Source organism: Eschrichtius robustus, chromosome 14 (assembly GCF_028021215.1).
Source record: "Eschrichtius robustus isolate mEscRob2 chromosome 14, mEscRob2.pri, whole genome shotgun sequence".
In the NCBI taxonomy this organism is placed as follows: Eukaryota; Metazoa; Chordata; class Mammalia; order Artiodactyla; family Eschrichtiidae; genus Eschrichtius; species Eschrichtius robustus.
The window spans coordinates 27,572,094-27,591,396 of NC_090837.1; the positions used below are offsets into that span (position 1 = coordinate 27,572,094).

Below are 19,303 nucleotides of genomic sequence, written 5' to 3' on the forward strand. Positions count from 1 at the left end.
CATTTAGGTCTTTAATCCATTTTGAGTTTATTTTTGTGTATGGTGTTAGGGAGTGTTCTAATTTCATTCTTTTACATGTAGCTGTCCAGTTTTCCCAGCACCACTTACTGAAGAGGCTGTCTTTTCTCCATTGTATATTCTTGCCTCCTTTATCAAAGATAAGGTGACCATAGGTGCATGGGTTTATCTCTGGGCTTTCTATCCTGTTCCATTGATCTATATTTGTTTTTGTGCCAGCACCATACTGTCTTGATTACTGTAGCTTTGTAGTATAGTCTGAAGTCAGGGAGCCTGATTCCTCCAGCTGTTTTTCTTTCTCAAGATTGCTTTGGCTATTTGGGGTCTTTTGTGTTTCCATACAAATTGTGAAATTTTTTGTTCTAGTTCTGTGAAAATCAACATTGGTAGTTTGATAGGGATTGCACTGAATCTGTAGATTGCTTTGGGTAGTATAGTCATTTTCACAATGTTGATTCTTCCAATACAAGAACATGGTATATCTCTCCATCTGTTTGTATCATCTTTAATTACTTTCATCAGTGTCTTATAGATTTCTGCATACAGGTCTTTTGTCTCCTTAGGTAGGTTTATTCCTAGGTATTTTATTCTTTTTGTTGCAATGGTAAATGGGAGTGTTTCCTTAATTTCTTTCAGATTTTTCATCATTAGTGTATAGGAATGCAAGAGATTTCTGTGCATTAATTTTGTATCCTGCTACTTTACCAAATTCATTGATTAGCTCTAGTAGTTTTCTGGCAGCATCTTTAGGATTCTCTATGTATAGTATCATGTCATCTGCAAACAGTGACAGTTTCACTTCTTCTTTTCTGATTTGGATTCCTTTTCTTTTTCTTCTCTGATTGCTGTGGTTAAAACTTCCAAAACTATGTTGAATAACAGTGGTGAGAATAGGTAACCTTGTCTTGTTCCTGATCTTAGTGGAAATGGTTTCAGTTTTTCACCATTGAGAACGACGTTGGATGTGGGTTTGTCATATATGGCTTTTATTATGTTGAGGTAAGTTCCCTCTCTGCCTACTTTCTGGATGGTTTTTATCATAAATGGGTGTTTAATTTTGTCAAAAGCTTTTTCTGCATCTATTGAGATGATCATATGGTTTTTCTCTTTCAATTTTTTAATATGGTGTATCACATTGATTGATTTGCATATATTGAAGAATCCTTGCCTTCCTGGGGTAAACACCACTTGATCATGGTGTATAATCCTTTTAATGTGCTGTTGGATTCTTTTTTAAAAATTATTTATTTATTTATTTATCTGATAAGAGTAAATATATTTACTCTTAAATATAAATAAATTTATTTATTTATTTTTGGCTGCGTTGGGTCTTTGTTGCTGTGTGCAGGCTTTCTCTAGTTGTGGCGAGCAGGGGCTACTCTTTGTTGCAGTGTGCGGGCTTCTGATTGCGGTGGCTTCTCTTGTTGTGGAGCATGGGCTCTAGGCACGCAGGCTTCAGTAGTTGTGGCACATGGGCTCAGTAGTTGTGGCTCGCGGGCTCTAGAGCGCAGGCTCAGTAGTTGTGGTGCACAGGCTTAGTTGCTCCACAGCATGTAGGATCTTCCTGGACCAGGGCTCGAACCCGTGTCCCCTGCATTGGCAGGCGGATTCTTAACCACTGTGCCACCAGGGAAGTCCCTGTGCTGTTGTATTCTGTTTGCTAGTATTTTGTTGAGGATTTTTGCATCTTTTGCCCATTTTTTAATTGGGACATCTTTTTGTGGCTGAGTTGTAAACTCTCTCTGTTTATTCTGGATACTAGACTCTTATCAGATGCATGATTTGCAAATACTTTCTCCCATTCTGTAGGTTGCCTTTTCACTTTCTTGACAATATCCTTTGATGCACAAAAGTTTAGTTCTGATAAAGTCCAATTTATCTATTTTTTCTTTTGTTCATGCCTTTGGTGTTGCACCTAAGAATCCATGGGCAAATACAAAGTCATGCATATTTCCTGTTTTCTTCTGAAGAGTTTTATAGTTTTATCTCTTAAATTTAGGTCTTTGATCCACTTTGAGTTAATTTTGTATATGGTGTGAGGTAGGGGCTCCACTCCATTATTTTGCATGTGGATGTCCATTTGTTACAGAGAACAAATGGATGGTCTGAAGTTTATCCCTCATAATAAACCATTCATAATAAGTAAAGCACCTTCCTGAGTTCTATGAGCCATTGTAGCAAATTACTGACCCTGAAGAGGGACCGTGGGAGCCCCTGACTGACAGCCTGTAGGTACAGGTGGCCTGGAGCTTGAGACTGGGGTCTGAAGGGGTGGGGAGTCTGGCAGGAGTATGCACCAACCCTGGGTGTTAGCGTCAGAACACAGTTGGATTCTTGGACACCCAGTTGCTGTCCACAAAGAACTGGAGAATTGTCTCATGTAGAAAAACCAACACCTTTGGTGTCAGAAGTGGCGAGAGAGTAAAAGAGGTTTAGCTTGGATTTTTTTAATCGTTGGTTTTAATTCTGTCAGCAAAGCATAAACAAGTGACACTGTGATTTATAGTCTTTTACTTTAAAACATTTTATCAAACATGATGATCTCCCTGTAAATAGGCATGATTCCCAAAGGTATTAACAACTTTATTGACATATAACTCACACACCGTGGAACTCATTTGTTTAAAGCACGCCATTGAAGTTTTTAGTTTTTCACAGGATTGTGCAGCCATGATTATAATATAATTTTCAACACTTTCATCACTTAAGAGGAACCTCATTGGCCGTCAATCTCCATCCGACCGTCACACTGCACCCAAAGTCTAAGCAACTACTCACTTATTTTCTGTCTCTATAGATAACTATTCTGAACATCTCATCTAAGTGGAATCGTACATCTTTCCCTTAGCTTAATATGTCCAAGGTTAATCATGGTATAGCATACATCAGTACTTCATTTCCTTTTACGATCAAATTAATATTCCATTGTATGGACATACATTTTATTTATGTATTTATCAGCTGATGGACATTTGGACTGTTTCCACTTTTTGGCTAGAATAAACAGTGCAGCTATGAACATTCATGTATAAGTTTTTAGTAGTAATTTTTATCTTAATGTCTATTTTATCTGATATTAATATGGCCAATCCAGCTCTCTTCAGAGTACAGTTTGCATGGTTTATCTTTTCCATCCTTTTACTTTCAATACATTGTGTCCTTGGGGCTTCCCTGGTGGCGCAGTGGTTGAGAATCTGCCTGCTAATGCAAGGGACACAGGTTCGAGCCCTGGTCTGGGAAGATCCCACATGCCACGGGGCAACTAGGCCCGTGAGCCACAACTACTGAGCCTGCGTGTCTGGAGCCTGTGCTCCGCAACAAGAGAGGCTGCGATAGTGAGAGGCCCGTGCACCACGATGAAGAGCGGCCCCCACTTGCCACAACTAGAGAAAGCCCTCGCACAGAAACGAAGACCCAACACAGCCAAAAATAAATAAATAATTTAAAAAAAAATATATATATATAGTGTCCTTGAATTTATTTGTTTATTTATTTATTGTTTCTGTTTTGTTTTTTGGCTACACCATGTGGCTTGCAGGAACTTCTCCAACCAGGGATTGAACCTGGGCCACAGCAGTGAAAGCCTGGAATCCTAACCACTAGGCCACCAGGGAACTCCCTACTGTGTCTTTGAATTTAAAGTTTGTCTCCTGTAGACAGCATACAGTTGGATCATGTTGTTTTTAAAAATATTTTGCCAATTTCTGCCTTTTTATCAGAGTGTTTGATCCATTTAATACAACTATCAATAAGGTAAGATTTCTTCATGTCTTACATCTTTTTTGTTTCTTTATTCTTTCATTACTGCCTTCTTTTGTGTTAAATAGATATTTTCCAATGTGTCATTTCAATTACCTTGTTATTTCTTCTACTATTTTTAGTTATCTCCTTAGTGGTTGCCTGAATATTACAATTAACCTCATAATTTGATTCGGATTCATACCAATATCATTTCAACAGCACACAAAACCTTTGCTCCTGTATAGCTCTGTGCCTCCTTCCTCCTTTGTATTAGTACTGTCATACAAATTACATCTTTATATACTTTATATACATATCAACACAGATTTATAATTATTGCTCAATGTAGTTGCCTTTTAACACAGACAGGAGGAAAAAGAGTTATAAACAAAAAATACATTTACAGTCTTGTAATATTTACCTATCTAGATACTTATATCAGGACTCTTTATTTCTTCATGTGGGTCAAGTTCTTACTTGTGTCTTTTCATTTCCACCTGAAGGATTCTCTTTAGTATTTCCTACAAAGCAGATCTGTTAAGAGACAAGTTCTCTCAGTTTTTGTTTACCTGGGAATGCCTTAATTTCCCCTTCAATATTTGAAGGATAGATTTGCTGGATACAGAATTTCTGCTTGACAGTCTTTTTTTTTTTTTTAACATCTTTATTGGAGTATAATTGCTTTACAATGTTATGTTAGTATAACAAAGTGAATCAACTATACATATACATATATCCCCATATCTCCTCCCTCGTGTCTCCCTCCCCCCCTCCCCATCCCACCCTTCTAGGTGGTCACAAAGCACTGAGCTGATCTCCCTGTGCTATGCAGCTGCTTCCCACTAGGCAGTCTTTTTTTTAAAGCACTCTGAATATCTCATCCCACCACGCTTTCTGATGAGAAATCAGTTGTTCATCTTACTGAGACCACTGTACAAGATTGGTTTGCTTCTCTTTTGCTGTTTTCATGATTCTTTGCCTTTTGATGGTTTAACTGTGATATGTCTGGGTGTGGATTTCTTTGAGCCTCCTGGTTATGTACATTAGTGGGTTTTTTAAAAATCAAATTTGGCACGTTTTGGCCATTATTTCTTCAAGTATTCTTTCTTCCCCTCTCTCTTCCATCTGGGACTCCCATTACATGTCTGTTGGCCCACTTGATGGTCCACAGATCTATGAGGCTCTGGCTTTTTTTTTTTTTTTTTTTAATACTTCCTAGTTCTTTATTGCTAATGATCTATGTGGTGAGACGTTGGTCTCATACTTTAGTTTTTTAGATATGGTTTCCATTAGTTATTTAAACATATTTAAAATAGCTGACTTAGTCTTTTTTTTTTTTTTTTTTTTTTGGCCATGCCATGTGGCATGTGGGATCTTAGTTCCCCAACCAGGGAATGAATCTGTGCCCCCTGCATTGGGAGCATGGAGTCTTAACCACTGGACCGTCAGGGAAGTCCCCTGATCTAAAGTCTTTTAAAAAGTAACTCTAGGGCTTCCCTGGTGGCGCAGTGGTTGAGAATCTGCCTGCCAATGCAGGAGACACGGGTTCGAGCCCTGGTCTGGGAGGATCCCACATGCCACGGAGCAACTAAGCCCGTGAGTCACAGCTACTGAGCCTGCGCTCCGCAACAAGAGAGGCCGCGACAGTGAGAGGCCCGCGCACCACGATGAAGAGTGGCCCCTGCTCACCGCAACGGGAGAAAGCCCTCGCACAGAAACGAAGACCCAACACAGTCAAAAATAAATAAATAAATAAACTTAAAATAATTGCATCTTAAATGCTTTAAAAAAAAAAAAAGTAACTCTAATGTCTGGGCTTCCTCAAAACAGTTTCTATTCACGGCTTTTTTTTCCCTGAATATGGAGTATGCTTTGCTTCTTTGCATATTCCGTAATTTTTTTTCCTGAAAACTAGACATTTTAAATGCTATGATGTGACAACTCCGGAAATCAGAGACTCCCTGCCTTACCTGAGCTTATTGCTGCTGTTTGGTTTAGCAAATTTCTTGAACTAATTTTGTAAAGTCTGTGTCATTTGTCATATGTGGTCAGTTAAGTCTCTACTCAATTAGCTTAGTGGCCAGTTAATGAGCTGAAAGAGATTCCTTAAATGCCTTGAATCTCAGCCTTTACTGAGAGGCTCTGCGTGTGCTGAAACATGTCTTCAGTGCCCTGGAAGGCAGTTTCCAATTTTGCCTTGGCCTCCAGCCTACACTTCCTCCTTGTGCATAGCCTCGAGGTCAGCCAGAGGTGAGAGCTCAGGGCCTTGTCAATTCTCTCTTGGACGCGTGCACAGCCCTATGCATGCACAAGGCCTTCTAATTCCCAAAAATACGTTGAAGCTTTTGAAAGCCCCCCTATGAACATCTCATTCCACAACCGCTTTTTAATTTTTTTGCACCCTCTGCCCACCATAAGGGCCAGCAACATCCAAATCCTTTCAGAGGGAAGCCAAAGGTAGATAGTAATTCAAGGTAATAGATGATGCACCACAGAAAATGTCCTGGTATAAAATTACTCCTTTCACGTAAGCCTTGGCAATCAGACCCAAACAATCCCTGACATGGGTGACAGCATCATGTCATTTCATGGGTAGGAGCAATGGGAATGTCCATTATCCCAGATGTGATGTGAAGTTTCCCACAAATACGCTGCCACTCCAGCTTCACCCTCAGCCCCGACAACCAGAAATAACTGAGGCTATAGGACCTCTCACTGGAAGGTTCTGTGACTATAAGTAAGTGCCTTAAATTACATCAAAGAACCCCCAGGTCGGGGCTTCCCTGGTGGCGCAGTGGTTGAGAATCTGCCTGCTAATGCAGGGGACACGGGTTCGAGCCCTGGTCTGGGAAGATCCCACATGCCGTGGAGCAACTGGGCCCGTGAGCCACAACTGCTGAGCCTGCGCGTCTGGAGCCTGTGCTCCGCAACAAGAGAGGCCGCGACAGTGAGAGGCCCGCGCACCGCGAAGAAGAGTGGTCCCCGCTTGCCACAGCTAGAGGAAGCCCTCGCACGGAAACGAAGACCCAACACAGCCCAAAAAATAAATAATTAAATAAATTAAAAAATTAAAAAAAAAAAAAGAACCCCCAGGTGACCCAGAGAGAAAAACTTGTCCGTACATCACAGATGAAGGGTTAGACCCCAGGTACGCCAACTCTTCTGAGACAAACGCCAGGCCACCATCTCACTCTCCTCTCCCCGACAGCAGACGCCCAGCCCAGCACCAAGTCCTAGCCACTTCACCTCTAAAATCTGAAGTCTCGCCTCTCCTGTTCATCTGCAACACCACCGCCTCCAGCTAAAGCACACAGAGACTCCCAAGGTAGAGAGAAGTATTCCTTCCATTTCTGTTCACTCCTCACCTCTCTCCTTCACGTCTCTGCCCCACATCATGCTGCGTGGCTTTATTCCGATATCTGCCTGTCAACTAGCCTCTCGGCCTCCAGTCTCACAGTGGCCCATCTCAACATCACCCACTGCAAAAGGGAGGATGAATCACAGGACTCTCACTTTAGAAACTGCAGCAGAATCCCCACCGCTTGCAGGACAGAGCACCCCCATCTCTCCTGCTTTGCCCGCTAGCTGCTTCTTATACTCCTCCCTACAGGTACAGTCATAGTGGAGGACCACAACCTCCCAGAAGGAGCAACACTCTTCCAGTTCCATGCCTTTTCACGCATTTTCCTCTCAAAGTGAACTTTTACAGCTGGCAAAATGCAGCTTAAAGGCCCCCTCTACTGTGGGCCCTCCCTGATTTAGGGTATCATCTGACGCCCCCACAGCACTCTCTTCAAATGTCTGACAGTCGGCTAAGTACTAGAATCCTGCAGTCCCACCTTCTCTACTGGGCTATGGAAGACCGATCAATGGCCCAGATTGGCTAATAACAATCTAAGACCAAACACCCTACAGTCGTCAAATATCTGAGGACTGGATTAGGAATGAAAAAAGAAACCATGGCAGACAGTTGCTGTTTTCATTATAAAAGGACATGGGTTAGCAACATTCCACTAAAACTCTTAAAATAGAGACCCCCAAACTTCATCCTATAAACTTATAGGTTCTAAGTGGCTCTACCAAAAATCCTCAACAATTCACTTCTTAAAACTGTGCCAGAAATAACTTATAGATTTAATATTAGTAACCTGATGGGATACAGTAGCTGATGAGGCAAAGCTGAATTTAAATACTTATATGGTCCGGGACTTCCCTGGTGGCGCAGTGGATAAGACGCCATACTCCCAGTGCAGGGGGCCCGGGTTCCATCCCTGGTCAGGGAACTAGATCCCACACGCATGCCGCAACTAAGAGTTTGCATTCCACAACTAAGGAGTCCATGAGCCACAACTAAGGAGCCCTGGAGCCGCAACTAAGGAGCCCACCTGCTACAACTAAGACCTGGTGTAACCAAATAAATATTAAATAAATAAATAAATACCTATATGATCCAAAGTTTGGATTTCTTTGTAACCTCTACTTCTTTCAGTCCGGGGCCTACTTCTCCTGCCTTACACCTACACCAACTTAAATATTAGGCCTTGATGGTCCGTCAGGCCAGGCCCTGAAGGCAGCCAAAGCTCACCTGGGCCGAGACGCTAAGAGGAGCAGTCCCTCCGGGTACTCACCCGCGCGGCAGTGGATGGCCCGGCGCCCCGTGAGACCGGTGTGTCCATCCAACATCTTGGTGGGCTCAGAGTCACCTCATGCTCCGGGGTAGACTGTGGTCTCCGTCACCAGGACAATGGTGCTCGCAAAGACCCATTTCCATAAATCCCCCTTTCCGCCATTGTCTGAGACTTCGCACTTTACTCTTTGTCTCAATATTAAGGATTTGAAGCATCTTCCCAGCTAGTATTTAATGTGAGGGAGATTAGAGAAAGATAAATTAAAAATTAGAAAGACAAATTCTACACTCTTAATTCTGTATCCTTCTATTACTTTAAGATGTATTACTTACAGCTAGTCTGATTAAGAGGAAAAAGAAAATGTCTTGAGTAGTAATTAACCATGTTAACTTCTAAATATTGACAAGAGCCTCCTAGGCATTACCTCCTTCTCAGAAGAGTGTAAAAGTGTGCCAGTATTTATACTCACGTTAGAAAATATGTTGAAGGACTTCTCTGGTGGCGCAGTGGTTAAGAATCTGCCTGCCAATCCAGAAGACACAGGTTCTATCCCTGGCCCAGGAAGATCCCACATGCCACCGCGCAACTAAGCCGGTGTGCCACAACTACTGAGCCTGTGCTCTAGAGCCTGCAAGCCACAACTACTGAGCCCACGTGCCACAACTACTGAAGCCCGTGCGCCTAGAACCTGTGCTCCACAATGAGAGAAGCCACCGCAATGAGAAGCCTGCGCGCCGCAACTAGAGAAAGCCCGCACACAGCAACGAAGACGCAACGCAGACCAACGTTAATAAATAAATAAATTAATTAATTAATTTTAAAAAATCACTTCTGTGGTGTGATGCCCAGGGTGTGGCAGTAATTTAAAAAAAGAAAAAAAGAATAAAGGAATTTTATGGCCTGTAAATTCCACCTGAATAAAGTAGTCAGACACAGAAACAAAGGCTGGGCTGCAACTGCAACTCCAGGATAGGGCTGCCTTCCGGGGTCAGACAGCCCAGGCTCAGGGGAAACGTCCTCCAGCTGGAAACCTGGTCAAGCTGTCCTCAGACTGGCTAAAAATAACTTGTTTTACATGCAGTACAAACTATCTAGCATCAGAACAAAAAACAAAACAAGGACCAAACCCCTTTGGGAATCAACCTCAGGACTGCGGTCCTGGCGGTGAAGGGGTCCCGCCACGAGGGGGCGCCATCCACTGCCCCGCGCGCCCACCTGAGCCTGGCCACCTGCTTGGCTGGCAGCAGCCTGCACCCCACGTGCCTCTAAAAATGAAGGGAAAGAGGTAACACCTGTGAAGAGAAGCACACGCGAATGCTCAGAGGGCAGTGTTTCCTAATAACAGCAGGAATATCACACTTGGGCCGTGATACAAAGTCACAAACTCTACAAAGGGGCACGAAGACCCCGGTCACACATTCATGTTTTGTGTTTACAACTCTTTAAAAATATAAAAACCACCCTTAGCTTGGGGGCTAGGTCTCCTGATCCCGCAGGCAGAGTATTAATATTCCATGAAAACAGCAGCAATGAGGGATTCTACCCGACTTCAGGCTCTTTGGGTCAAGGGTGAAAATGCACCTCTGAAAATATCCACCAGCAATCCATCAGTGGACGGTCTGAACGGCCCAGGGTGAGCGAGTCTGCTCGGGCAGCTCCAGAAGGAACTCTCAACCAGGTGGGAGCGGGCTGCAAAGCAGAGCTTTTAAACAAGAGCCCGATGGACTTCCCCAGCCGTCTAGCGGTTAGGGCTCCGTGCTTCCATAGCAGGGGACGTGGGTTCGATCCTTAGTCGGGGAACTAAGATCCCGCATGCAGTGTGGCGTTGCCAAAAACAAAAAAGAACCCTGTTCCCCCACGAGCCCTCAGCCAACACGGGCGCCCCTGATCGTCCAGGCTCAGACCCCCACCCCCACGAGTTCACACCAGCCCCCATGGAACAGCCCAGGCTTGTGAAACAGTAACAGTGTAATTCAGTTACCTGTGTAATGCTATCACTGTACAAATACTTTTTTAAAGACAACTTTGCTCACTTTGGTGTGGCCTCCATTTGCCAGCAACATGTACTACAGGGTCCAGGATCCTCCTGTGGCCTCAGGGTTGCAGTAAGAACAGGAGAAAAGCCTTAAAATGACATCACATTGGTCCTACAGCCTCACGCTTCCTCGTGCAAAAGAAAACAGCAAAAAAAAAAAAAAAGAAAGAAAAACAGCACCGCACGTGGTTCCAGCTGCAGCAGCTCATGTGAACACGGAGAGAAGAGGGGCAGCCGGGCACCTGGAGGCGGGCCACGCTGCCCTCCCAGAATGGGAGCCACTCACAGAGCCCCCGGGGACCGAGATGCAGTGAGATGGGAAGGCCGCTTCAGCGCGTGATCCAAGCACAGATGACAACCAAGTCACTGTGCCTCCCCTGAAACACCAAGAGCTCCCCCTTGGCTAAAATGAGTGGCTGCTGTCTCTTCACCCATCCCAGCTTCACGCTCTCTCCAGTATGCCCCCCCCCGCACCCCACCACTGCCGTAGGGAGGGTTCCTGAGATGCCCAATCAGAGAATCACTCCCCTCTCCGACAGCGTCCAAGCTACAGCAAACTCTGGCTTCCTCAGACCGTCCCCCAGACTACCCAACGGAAGCCCAGATCCCATCAAAGCCTCTTCTTAACACCCTCTTACCCAGGCCCACCCCCCATGGTGCTCCTGGTGGTCTCTGGCTGGAGGGACGGACAACATGCAGATGCCGTGTTCTCTCTGCCCCCACACCCACACCCCAGGAGAGCCGCATGTTAAAGGGCCCAGGAGACCAACAGGCTGGGCATCGCGAGACCTGTGGAGCACACCAAACAGCAAACAGCACGCTAGACAGGGTCTCTCGACAGTACTGTAAAAACAGAAAACGCAGAGGAGCCAAAAGTATCATTAAGAGTTCAGGAAGTTTAATAACTTCAATTAAACTTAAAACAGTTTACAATACTTACACTACATGTTCAAAAAAATAGTGACAAGAAATAGAGCTGAAAACAGACAAAAGATCATTTCGAATAAAAATTATTCAGCTATTTCTTTTTGAATAGAAAGGTCTTCACTTCCAGATGTCCCTCTACCTACTGAAATGACCAAGTAGACCCTCTTTCTGTAAAAAAATAGAAGCAACGCAAAGCTAATATTTGGCATTCACAAATTTTAGGTCCAGAAAGCACTTTCACTTTTCAAAGTAAGTGATAAAGATTTCACGTAAAACACTAGCAAGCCTGGTATATACATAATCCTTTCAGTTCCTGAATCCTGGCAGTAGGGAAAGATTCTATGTCCTCAGAGTAACTAGGTTTCAAGCACCTGAGACCCCAAGTCCAGGGAAGTGAAATTCTACTAATGCCTGACAGCCCCGTCATTGGCACATTTCCCAAGTGAAGCAGGATCTGGATGCACACTCCAGGTTGCCTGGACAACCTCCCTCACCCCATCACCCAACCTTCCCCTCTGAGGTCAAGAGTGCCTGCAGGGCGAGGCATGGCGTTCCCTCCCTCGCATGCATCTGGACGTAGGAGTGAAGGCACCAAAGCTCAGGGCCTCTTATTGAACAGGACGCGCAAGACACAGCTTATGCTAAAACTTCTGGAGTTTAATGCTATTGATGACACTTTGCTGTGAGTGTATGACGCTTGTTCAATATAAAAGGTAACAAAGCAGGTGAGGTAAATGCTTTTCTGAACATCCGTCAGGAGTACCTTCCAGAGGCTGGATGCACGGTGGCTCTGTCTGCAGACTGGCCGTGCAGCAGGCGCCTGGGTCACTCATGCCAGCGTTCACCACCTGTGCCGGCTCGTCCTGGGCACACGGAATCCTGCCAGGTCCCATGGCCAGTATGCTGAAGCCAGCGTCAGCTGGATTAAGTCCCAGGTTTCGAAGCTAAACAGAAAAGAAGCATTTGATTAAAGTAAGTTTTTCCTCTCTGAAACAGATCAGACCTAGACCAGATAAGGGATCACAGCAAGTGACTACTGGAGGCCAATGCGAACATGCGTCTCTATGCCTTTAACAGGTACAGCCAGCACAGCAGCGGCAGGCTTCCAGGAGCCCGCAACCCTGAGGGGCTGAACACACGGGAGCCCACGGGAGTAAGGATGACACCAGTAGGGGGGAGCCCAGTCACGACCATGGCGAGCCAGCGGGAAGGAGGCCTTGGGGACGGGCCCAGAAACTGGTTTCCCCAAAGGAAGCAATAACAAAGACCCACCCAAGAGCTTTTGCTTAAAGCATTCCCCTGCATGTCACAAAGTCTAAATCTACTTCCATGGAGCTTCCCTGGTGGTGCAGTGGTTAAGAATCCGCCTGCCAATGCAGGTAACACGGGTTCAAGCCCGGGTCTGGGAAGATCCCACATGCCTCGGAGCAACTAAGCCCGTGCGCCACAACTACCGAGCCTGCGCACCACAACTACTGAAGCCCGCGCGCCTAGAGCCTGTGCTCCGCAACAAGAGAAGCCACCACAATGAGAAGCCCGTGCACCTCAAGGAAGAGTAGCCCCCGCTCAACGCAACTAGAGAAAGCCTGCGTGCAGCAACAAAGACCCAACGCAGCCAAAAATAATAAAATAAATAAATTAAAAAATACATATATTAAAAAAAAAAAAATTAGTGATTTGAGTCCAGTTCCTCACGTAAGAGCTTATACACACATTCGTGGCATTGGGAAAAGTCCAGTACCTCACAAACGTAAGATGGTGTCTTAACATCTGGGAACCATGGATGCAAAAATTAGCCAGAGACCATTAGAACCAGAACAAATGAAGACGGTGGTTCTAGCCGGGTGGGATCCTGCAGTCTCTGGAGACAGGCAGGGACAGCTTTAACTCCAACGACTCGAGAACCCTGATGCGCTGGGACCCGGGATGCTAAACACAGCACAACCCCACAAAGAATACCAGATATCCCTGAGTTTTACTCCACGTGCAAAAAGAGTCCCGAGATGCAGTTTTCCATTAGTCAGTAGAAATAACCAAGGACTCTGATTCCCAGAATAATCAGTCTGGTAGGTAACCAAGCTACACATTTAAAACAGCCCGTATCAGAGTTAATAAAAGTAGACAAGGGACCTCCCCAGCAGTCCAGTGGTTGGGACTCCGCCTTCCAATGCAGGGGGCACAGGTTCGATCCCTGGTCGGGGAACTAAGATCCCACATGCTGCGTGGTGCAGCCAAAAATTAAAAAAAAAAAAAAAGTAGACAGGACACTCTCTCACAATCCTCTTGGTTCTCTAGACCTGTGATGAAACGAACCCAAATTCGAATCTGACACTGAGGAAAACATAAAAGAAACTGCGCATCTGAATGTCCTGTGGCTGCTCTACTGAAGGGACCGCAGCCTGGCCGGCAGGGCCACAGCTGTGCTCACACAGGTCGTTGGTGACAACACTAGCTTCTCGTGTCAAAGAGCCAGACGCCCCACGGGGTCAACACCTGGGCTGTCACCTCCGGGCCTTGTTCCTTCTGCGTCTGTCTTCTCCCCAGGCTCACTCACTGCCGATCCCAGGGCCCAGCACATGGATGTTATATAATTAATTAGTAGAGAGGTTACTTGTTCTAGGCAGTCAAGAAAATATGCAGTTTAAGAAAATATATTTTATATTTCAAACTTATTAGCAAGCCTTTTCCTATGTTAGAGGAAGCTCTGTAAATGAGGGCCTATGAAAAATGGTGATACTAAGGTCTTTTCTGGAACTTACCTAAACTTTAGAACTAGGTTAGTTCAGGATAGTTTAAAAGCTACATTTTTAGTGCATTACAGACTTCTCTCAAATTACACCACAGCAAGTTTTCTCTATTTTAAAACCAATGCATAAGACCCTATATTCATCCCTGTTGAATGTCATCTACTTGGATCCCAGGCTGTCAAGATCTGCTTGGATTCTAATTTTGCCCCTGAACCTCGCCATCCCAGCTCCGTGGCGCCCTTCCTCAGCCAGCCAGGGGGATGGTCACCTCCCCTGGCACAGAGGGTCCAGTGGGCCTCCAGCAAGAGAGGCGGCAGAAGAAAATGAACAGGCTAAAAGCAGCAGAGGAGGTGAAGCAGCGAGGGAAAGAAAAATCAGGACGAGCAGGGAGGCGAGGACACATTTCCAGGACGGGGTGACAGGGAGCCAACAACTACCATCCCAGGGGATGTTAGTAAGCAATTCTGTCAAATACATGCTGGGATATGTATGTGATTTTTTTCCCCCTTGGCCACACCGTGCGGCATGTGGGATCTTAGTTCCCTGACCAGGGATCGAACCCACGCTCCTGGAATTGGAAGTGCGGAGTCTTGACCACTGGACCGCCAGGGAAGTCCCAGTACAGTATGTGATTTTAAAAGAAATCTTCAAACCGTGTTAAGTTACAAAAGCGAAGCCCAGGAGAATATTTTTACTATGATTCTTTTAATCATTTTTTTGAAAATATAATGCTTTCCTTAACAGTTTCTTATGGGGAGAGAGACCCCCCTGGTTGCAGAGTTTCCATTCATACTTTTTATTTGGGGCAATTCTTCCATGCACACTTATTACTTTAAAGTCTGTTCCAAACACTTCTGCCCCAGCTACAGGACGCTGAGGAGCCTGGGGAAGCTTGGCTAAGATCACGTGGGACATGACACCTCCATCAACCCAACAAAACTCAAAGAGCACTGGGAAGCATGTGCGGTTTGGGGATCTTGAACATTTAAATTTGTTTTTCCAAAGATGCCCGACTCTAATCCATCCGATACTCGGTCACTCACCTGCCACACACTCACTTTGTAAACAAGAAAGTCAGACGCAAATGATCAGTCCAGCATCTACCTCCAGTATAAGGACCATCAGTCCGCCAACAGGTAAAATTTAACAGCTTACACAAGACCTTACAAAAAGCTTCATACAGATGTAGAACAACAATTCTAGGACACAGTAAGTCCACTGTTGTGCGTCTTAGAATCTGAAAAGTGGCAGAAATAGAGACACAGATGTAGAGAACAAACGTATGGACACCAAGGGGGGAAAGCGGGGGGTGGGGTGGGATGAATTGGGAGACTGGGATTGACATATATACGCTGACATGTATAAAATAGATAACTATTAAGAACCTGCTGCATAATAAAGAAAGAAAGAAAAGAAAAAGAATCCGAAAAGCGAGGCAGCAACATAAACCAAGCATGTTCTGGGCGGACATGTCCTCCCCCCAGAGCCCTGCCAGCACACTCCGATGCTCAACGTCTTCAGTTCAAGCTCAGCCCCCACGTGAAAAAGGCTTTGAACATCAACCTAACTATGAATAACGACTAACCTCTAGAAGACTGGTTCTCAGCTTCGTCTGGGAGGCAACGCCACAGTGCAGAGACTCGGATTCCCGCCCGAGGTGGCCCCGCCGGGTGCTGTGAAGTCCCAGCCACACCGAGAGGCGCTAATCAAGACCAGAGACTGCCGGGCTCCTGAAACTTACACGGGTTCCCTTGGCCAAGTCCACGTCTGTTAAGAGCATCACCTCTGAGCTCCAAGATCAGACCCTGAGGGACCAGTCTGTATGCCTCTGTGGGGGAGCTGTGCCACGTTTCAAAACTCTCACACACCAGCAGCTGCTTCCTGACGCAGCCGGGAGAGAATGCCTGGAGCTCTGAACAGAAATTCTCTGCCACCAAACGGTCCAGCCAGTCCTCTTGTGAATCAAGGCATACCCAGTTCTTAGCCCTTTAGTTTTTTGCCGTTCTCGGATATCACAAACAGCAACCGCCTTCAAACTCAGGTATCTGATTTTTTTTTAAGTTCAAATAGTACTTACGAGAAATGTTTCTGCAGCACCAGTCTGCCCCTCCAAACCAGGGTGACAGGATAAATAAAGCAAAATAACTCGCCACTGTCTGAAGCCCAAGTGGAGGGAACACCTTATCAGGACGCAAGAGACGTAACACGTGTGGCCTCTGCCCACTGCGTTCTGGAGAAGCTGACCATAGAGTAACGGTTCCTGCACATGTATTTGTTTCCCCACCGACCATTATAAAAGTATTGTTTTTCCTCTGGGGAAAATCATGTGGGACAAACTAAATTTAAAAACAGAAAAAAAATATTGTTACAATTAGATCACTTGTAAAGTATCTAGAATTATTTTTCTATAGGTGGCACAGAAACCAAGATCTAGAGGAAAAAGTTTAAACGAGGGGCTTCCCTGGTGGCGCAGTGGTTGAAAATCTGCCTGCCAATGCAGGGAACACAGGTTTGAGCCCTGGTCTGGGAAGATCCCACATGCCGCAGAGCGACATGGCCCGTGAGTCACAACTACTGAGCCTGCGCGTCTGGAGCCTGTGCTCCGCAACGAGAGGCCGCGATAGTGAGAGGCCCGCGCACTGCGATGAAGAGTGGCCCCCACTTGCCGCAACTGGAGAGAGCCCTTGCACAGAAACAAAGACCAAACGCAGCCAAAAATAAATAAATTAATTAAAAAAAAAACAGTTTAAACGAATAGAACTGATATTTTATAGTCACAAGTCTACATCCTCCACTTCCTAATATTGTACAAGTGGAGAACCGGTGTCCACTCTCTTAAAGGATTTTTGGTCTGGGGAGCGATCAGGTGGGGTGAAGGGCCCCAGGGGAGCAAGCTGGGGGCCTGGAAAAGCCCACGAACCGCGTCATCAGACAGTCCTCGTGATACCTGAACGGTCACCGACTATCCAAACATCTTATTAGGAAATCGCTTTCACTCCTTCACGGATCTGAGGGCCTGCTCGGCCCCGGGCAGTGGGTTCCTGGGCTCGCGGGCCGGAGGGAGAGCAGCGACCACACCACGGGATGGGGCGTCCTCAGGGAAGCCCCCAGACCACGGGCGCAGAGAGGAGGCCCCTCACCCTGAAGGTCAGGGCCGGCCTGGGGTGGGGGGCGTCGTCTGAGCAGAAACCAAAGACTAAGCAGCTGGTGGCTGGGAAAGAGGGGGCGAGGGGGGAGCGTGTTCTGCAAAGAGGCAGCAGCACGTGCCGAAGCTCACGGGCCAGCGTGGGGGCTACAGTGAAGGTGCTGGAGAACACGTGGGGGGGGGCAGCGAAAGGGGCTTCCCGGGGCCCCGCGGGTCCGGCCTCCTCACCCCGGGGCGACAGGGCCGCTCACCAAGGGACTTGAAGCGGACGGCTGTCCTCTGGGAAAACGCCTCTGCCCGGGTGCTGGGCAGGGACCCGGGGTAAGGCCGGAGGACGAAACCCAGGGACAGAGTCGGCGCAGTCCCCACCCAGGGAGGAGCGCGAAGCCCGGGACGGACACTCGGGCCCGAGGGCCGAGAAGCCCCCGCTGTCCGCGCACCGGGAGGCGACGTGTGGTCGGACCTTCGCCGTCCGCCCGCGTCCAAGTCTGAGCCCCGGGGATTTTCTAGCCCGCGAACGCCGGGCGGCCAGCACGCGCGGCACCCGCGCCCCCACCGCACCGGGCTGGGGTATGGGGTCGGCGGCGCCCTCCGGGACCCTCGGACGGCTGGGACGCGGCCGAATGACCGAGCGCGACCCGTCCCCGCGCGGATTCCGAATCTCACCTGGAAGGTCCTGAGAGAAGCGCACAAGCTGCTGGGCAGGCAGGCGCGGAGCCCCCAGCAGAGGCGCGCATGCGCACTGATTGAGGCGCGCATGCGCATTGATTGGCGCGCGCCGTGGGGTCTCGGGCCTCGTCGAGGGGCCTCTGTCCGCGCTCCCTCCGCCGGCCGCCCAGGGTGGGGGCGGGGTGTCTGCGAAAAGTAGTCCCGGGTGTGGCTGCCGGTCCTCCCAGTCCCCCGAGCAGGAACGAGTCTGCGCTGCCCCGCCGGTGCCCAGGGAAGGTGAAGGGGTCCCGGGTTGACCTCCGGCAGGTGTGCGCGGGCAGGTGAAGGGGTCTCGGGCCGACTCCTGGCCGTGCCCAGGGCAGGTGCGCGCGGACAGACTAGGCACGGGCTGCCCTCAGCAAGTTCCCCGAGTGACGGGGTTCCAGGCGGGAGAAGCCCAGTTCCGGCGCCCTTCCCTCGAGCCCTCCATGTGCAGAGAAAGGGCAGAGGGGGAAGGTCTGGACAGTTGAGTTCAGGGACATTTTTAAAATTCAGGCACAGATGGGCCAAAAACACCGCATAAGGAGTCTCGGAACTACGTGTGATGTGTTTACATGCAAGGCGCTCCTAAACATCTTTCCTGGCTTTGCACGTAAACATTTCTGGACACTGCTGGGTCAGAACATCGGTGCGGAGAACTGAGAGATCGCAAAGCAGCAGGTGGGCCACCGAAGGCGCGACGGTCACCTGGGTGGCCGGTGGCTGCACATCTGTAGTGGCAGGTCTGGCACGGAAAGCACACCTGGTTCGCCCAGCGGTCATTGTTTCCAGAGGCACCTTTGAAGGTATTTTGCGCACAGGTGGCTCGGCTGCGTACAGGATGTTCGTCAGGGAAGGGGAGGCCTGAGCTGTTGGCGTTCCCACGCTCGGGGTAACCGATCTCCTCTGCGCTCCGCCTTGCTCCCCGGTAATTTTAAGAAATGAATGGGACACCGTGAATAACACAGTGACGGTGCAATTATTTGCACAACAGCTTCACAATCTAGCGGCCAAAAATATGTTAAAGAAGAAAACAGACTGTTCACTTTCAAATTGAATCTCTTTCCAGTGTGAGCCGAGACCTCTGCAGACTGCAGGTTCCACGTCTGCAGCCTCATCAGCTAACAATATGGACTCTGACTGTGGGTAGTACTACATTTCCCAAATCTCTCTATTTTGTCAGTAATGCCTATGATCCCAAGCACCCTTCACCCCAAACATTATATAAATCCTTTAGTATTTGTAGTATTTCATCCCCTAAATCCCCACCCTTCTCCCCACCCCACCCCTCCTCCCACCCCAGGGCTTTTGGAGGTAAAAACTAAAAATTTACAACCTAGAAGAAAGGAATTTTAGGAAAATTGTAGTTAAGCAA

At 47.4% G+C, this 19,303-nt stretch overlaps 1 protein-coding gene across 2 annotated transcripts in view; it reads right to left on the bottom strand.

The window, feature by feature from the left end:
* Window positions 1-18,015, bottom strand: part of CLTCL1 (clathrin heavy chain like 1) — a 33,868-nt gene extending 15,853 nt beyond the window's left edge. The window contains exons 1-3 of one of the 2 annotated variants that reach the window (XR_011076270.1): window positions 17,908-18,012; window positions 12,113-12,293; window positions 11,371-11,517 (exon numbers count right to left, since the gene is read on the bottom strand). Coding sequence is in view for 1 of the 2 variants with exons in the window: in XM_068563234.1 (XP_068419335.1) it covers window positions 12,113-12,293; window positions 17,908-18,006 (280 nt within the window). In the remaining variant the exon portion in view is untranslated. Of the gene's footprint in view, window positions 1-11,370; window positions 11,518-12,112; window positions 12,294-17,907 lie in introns of those variants that run through there. The other variant, XM_068563234.1, reaches the window with a different exon arrangement.
* Window positions 18,016-19,303: the final 1,288 nt, after the last annotated feature.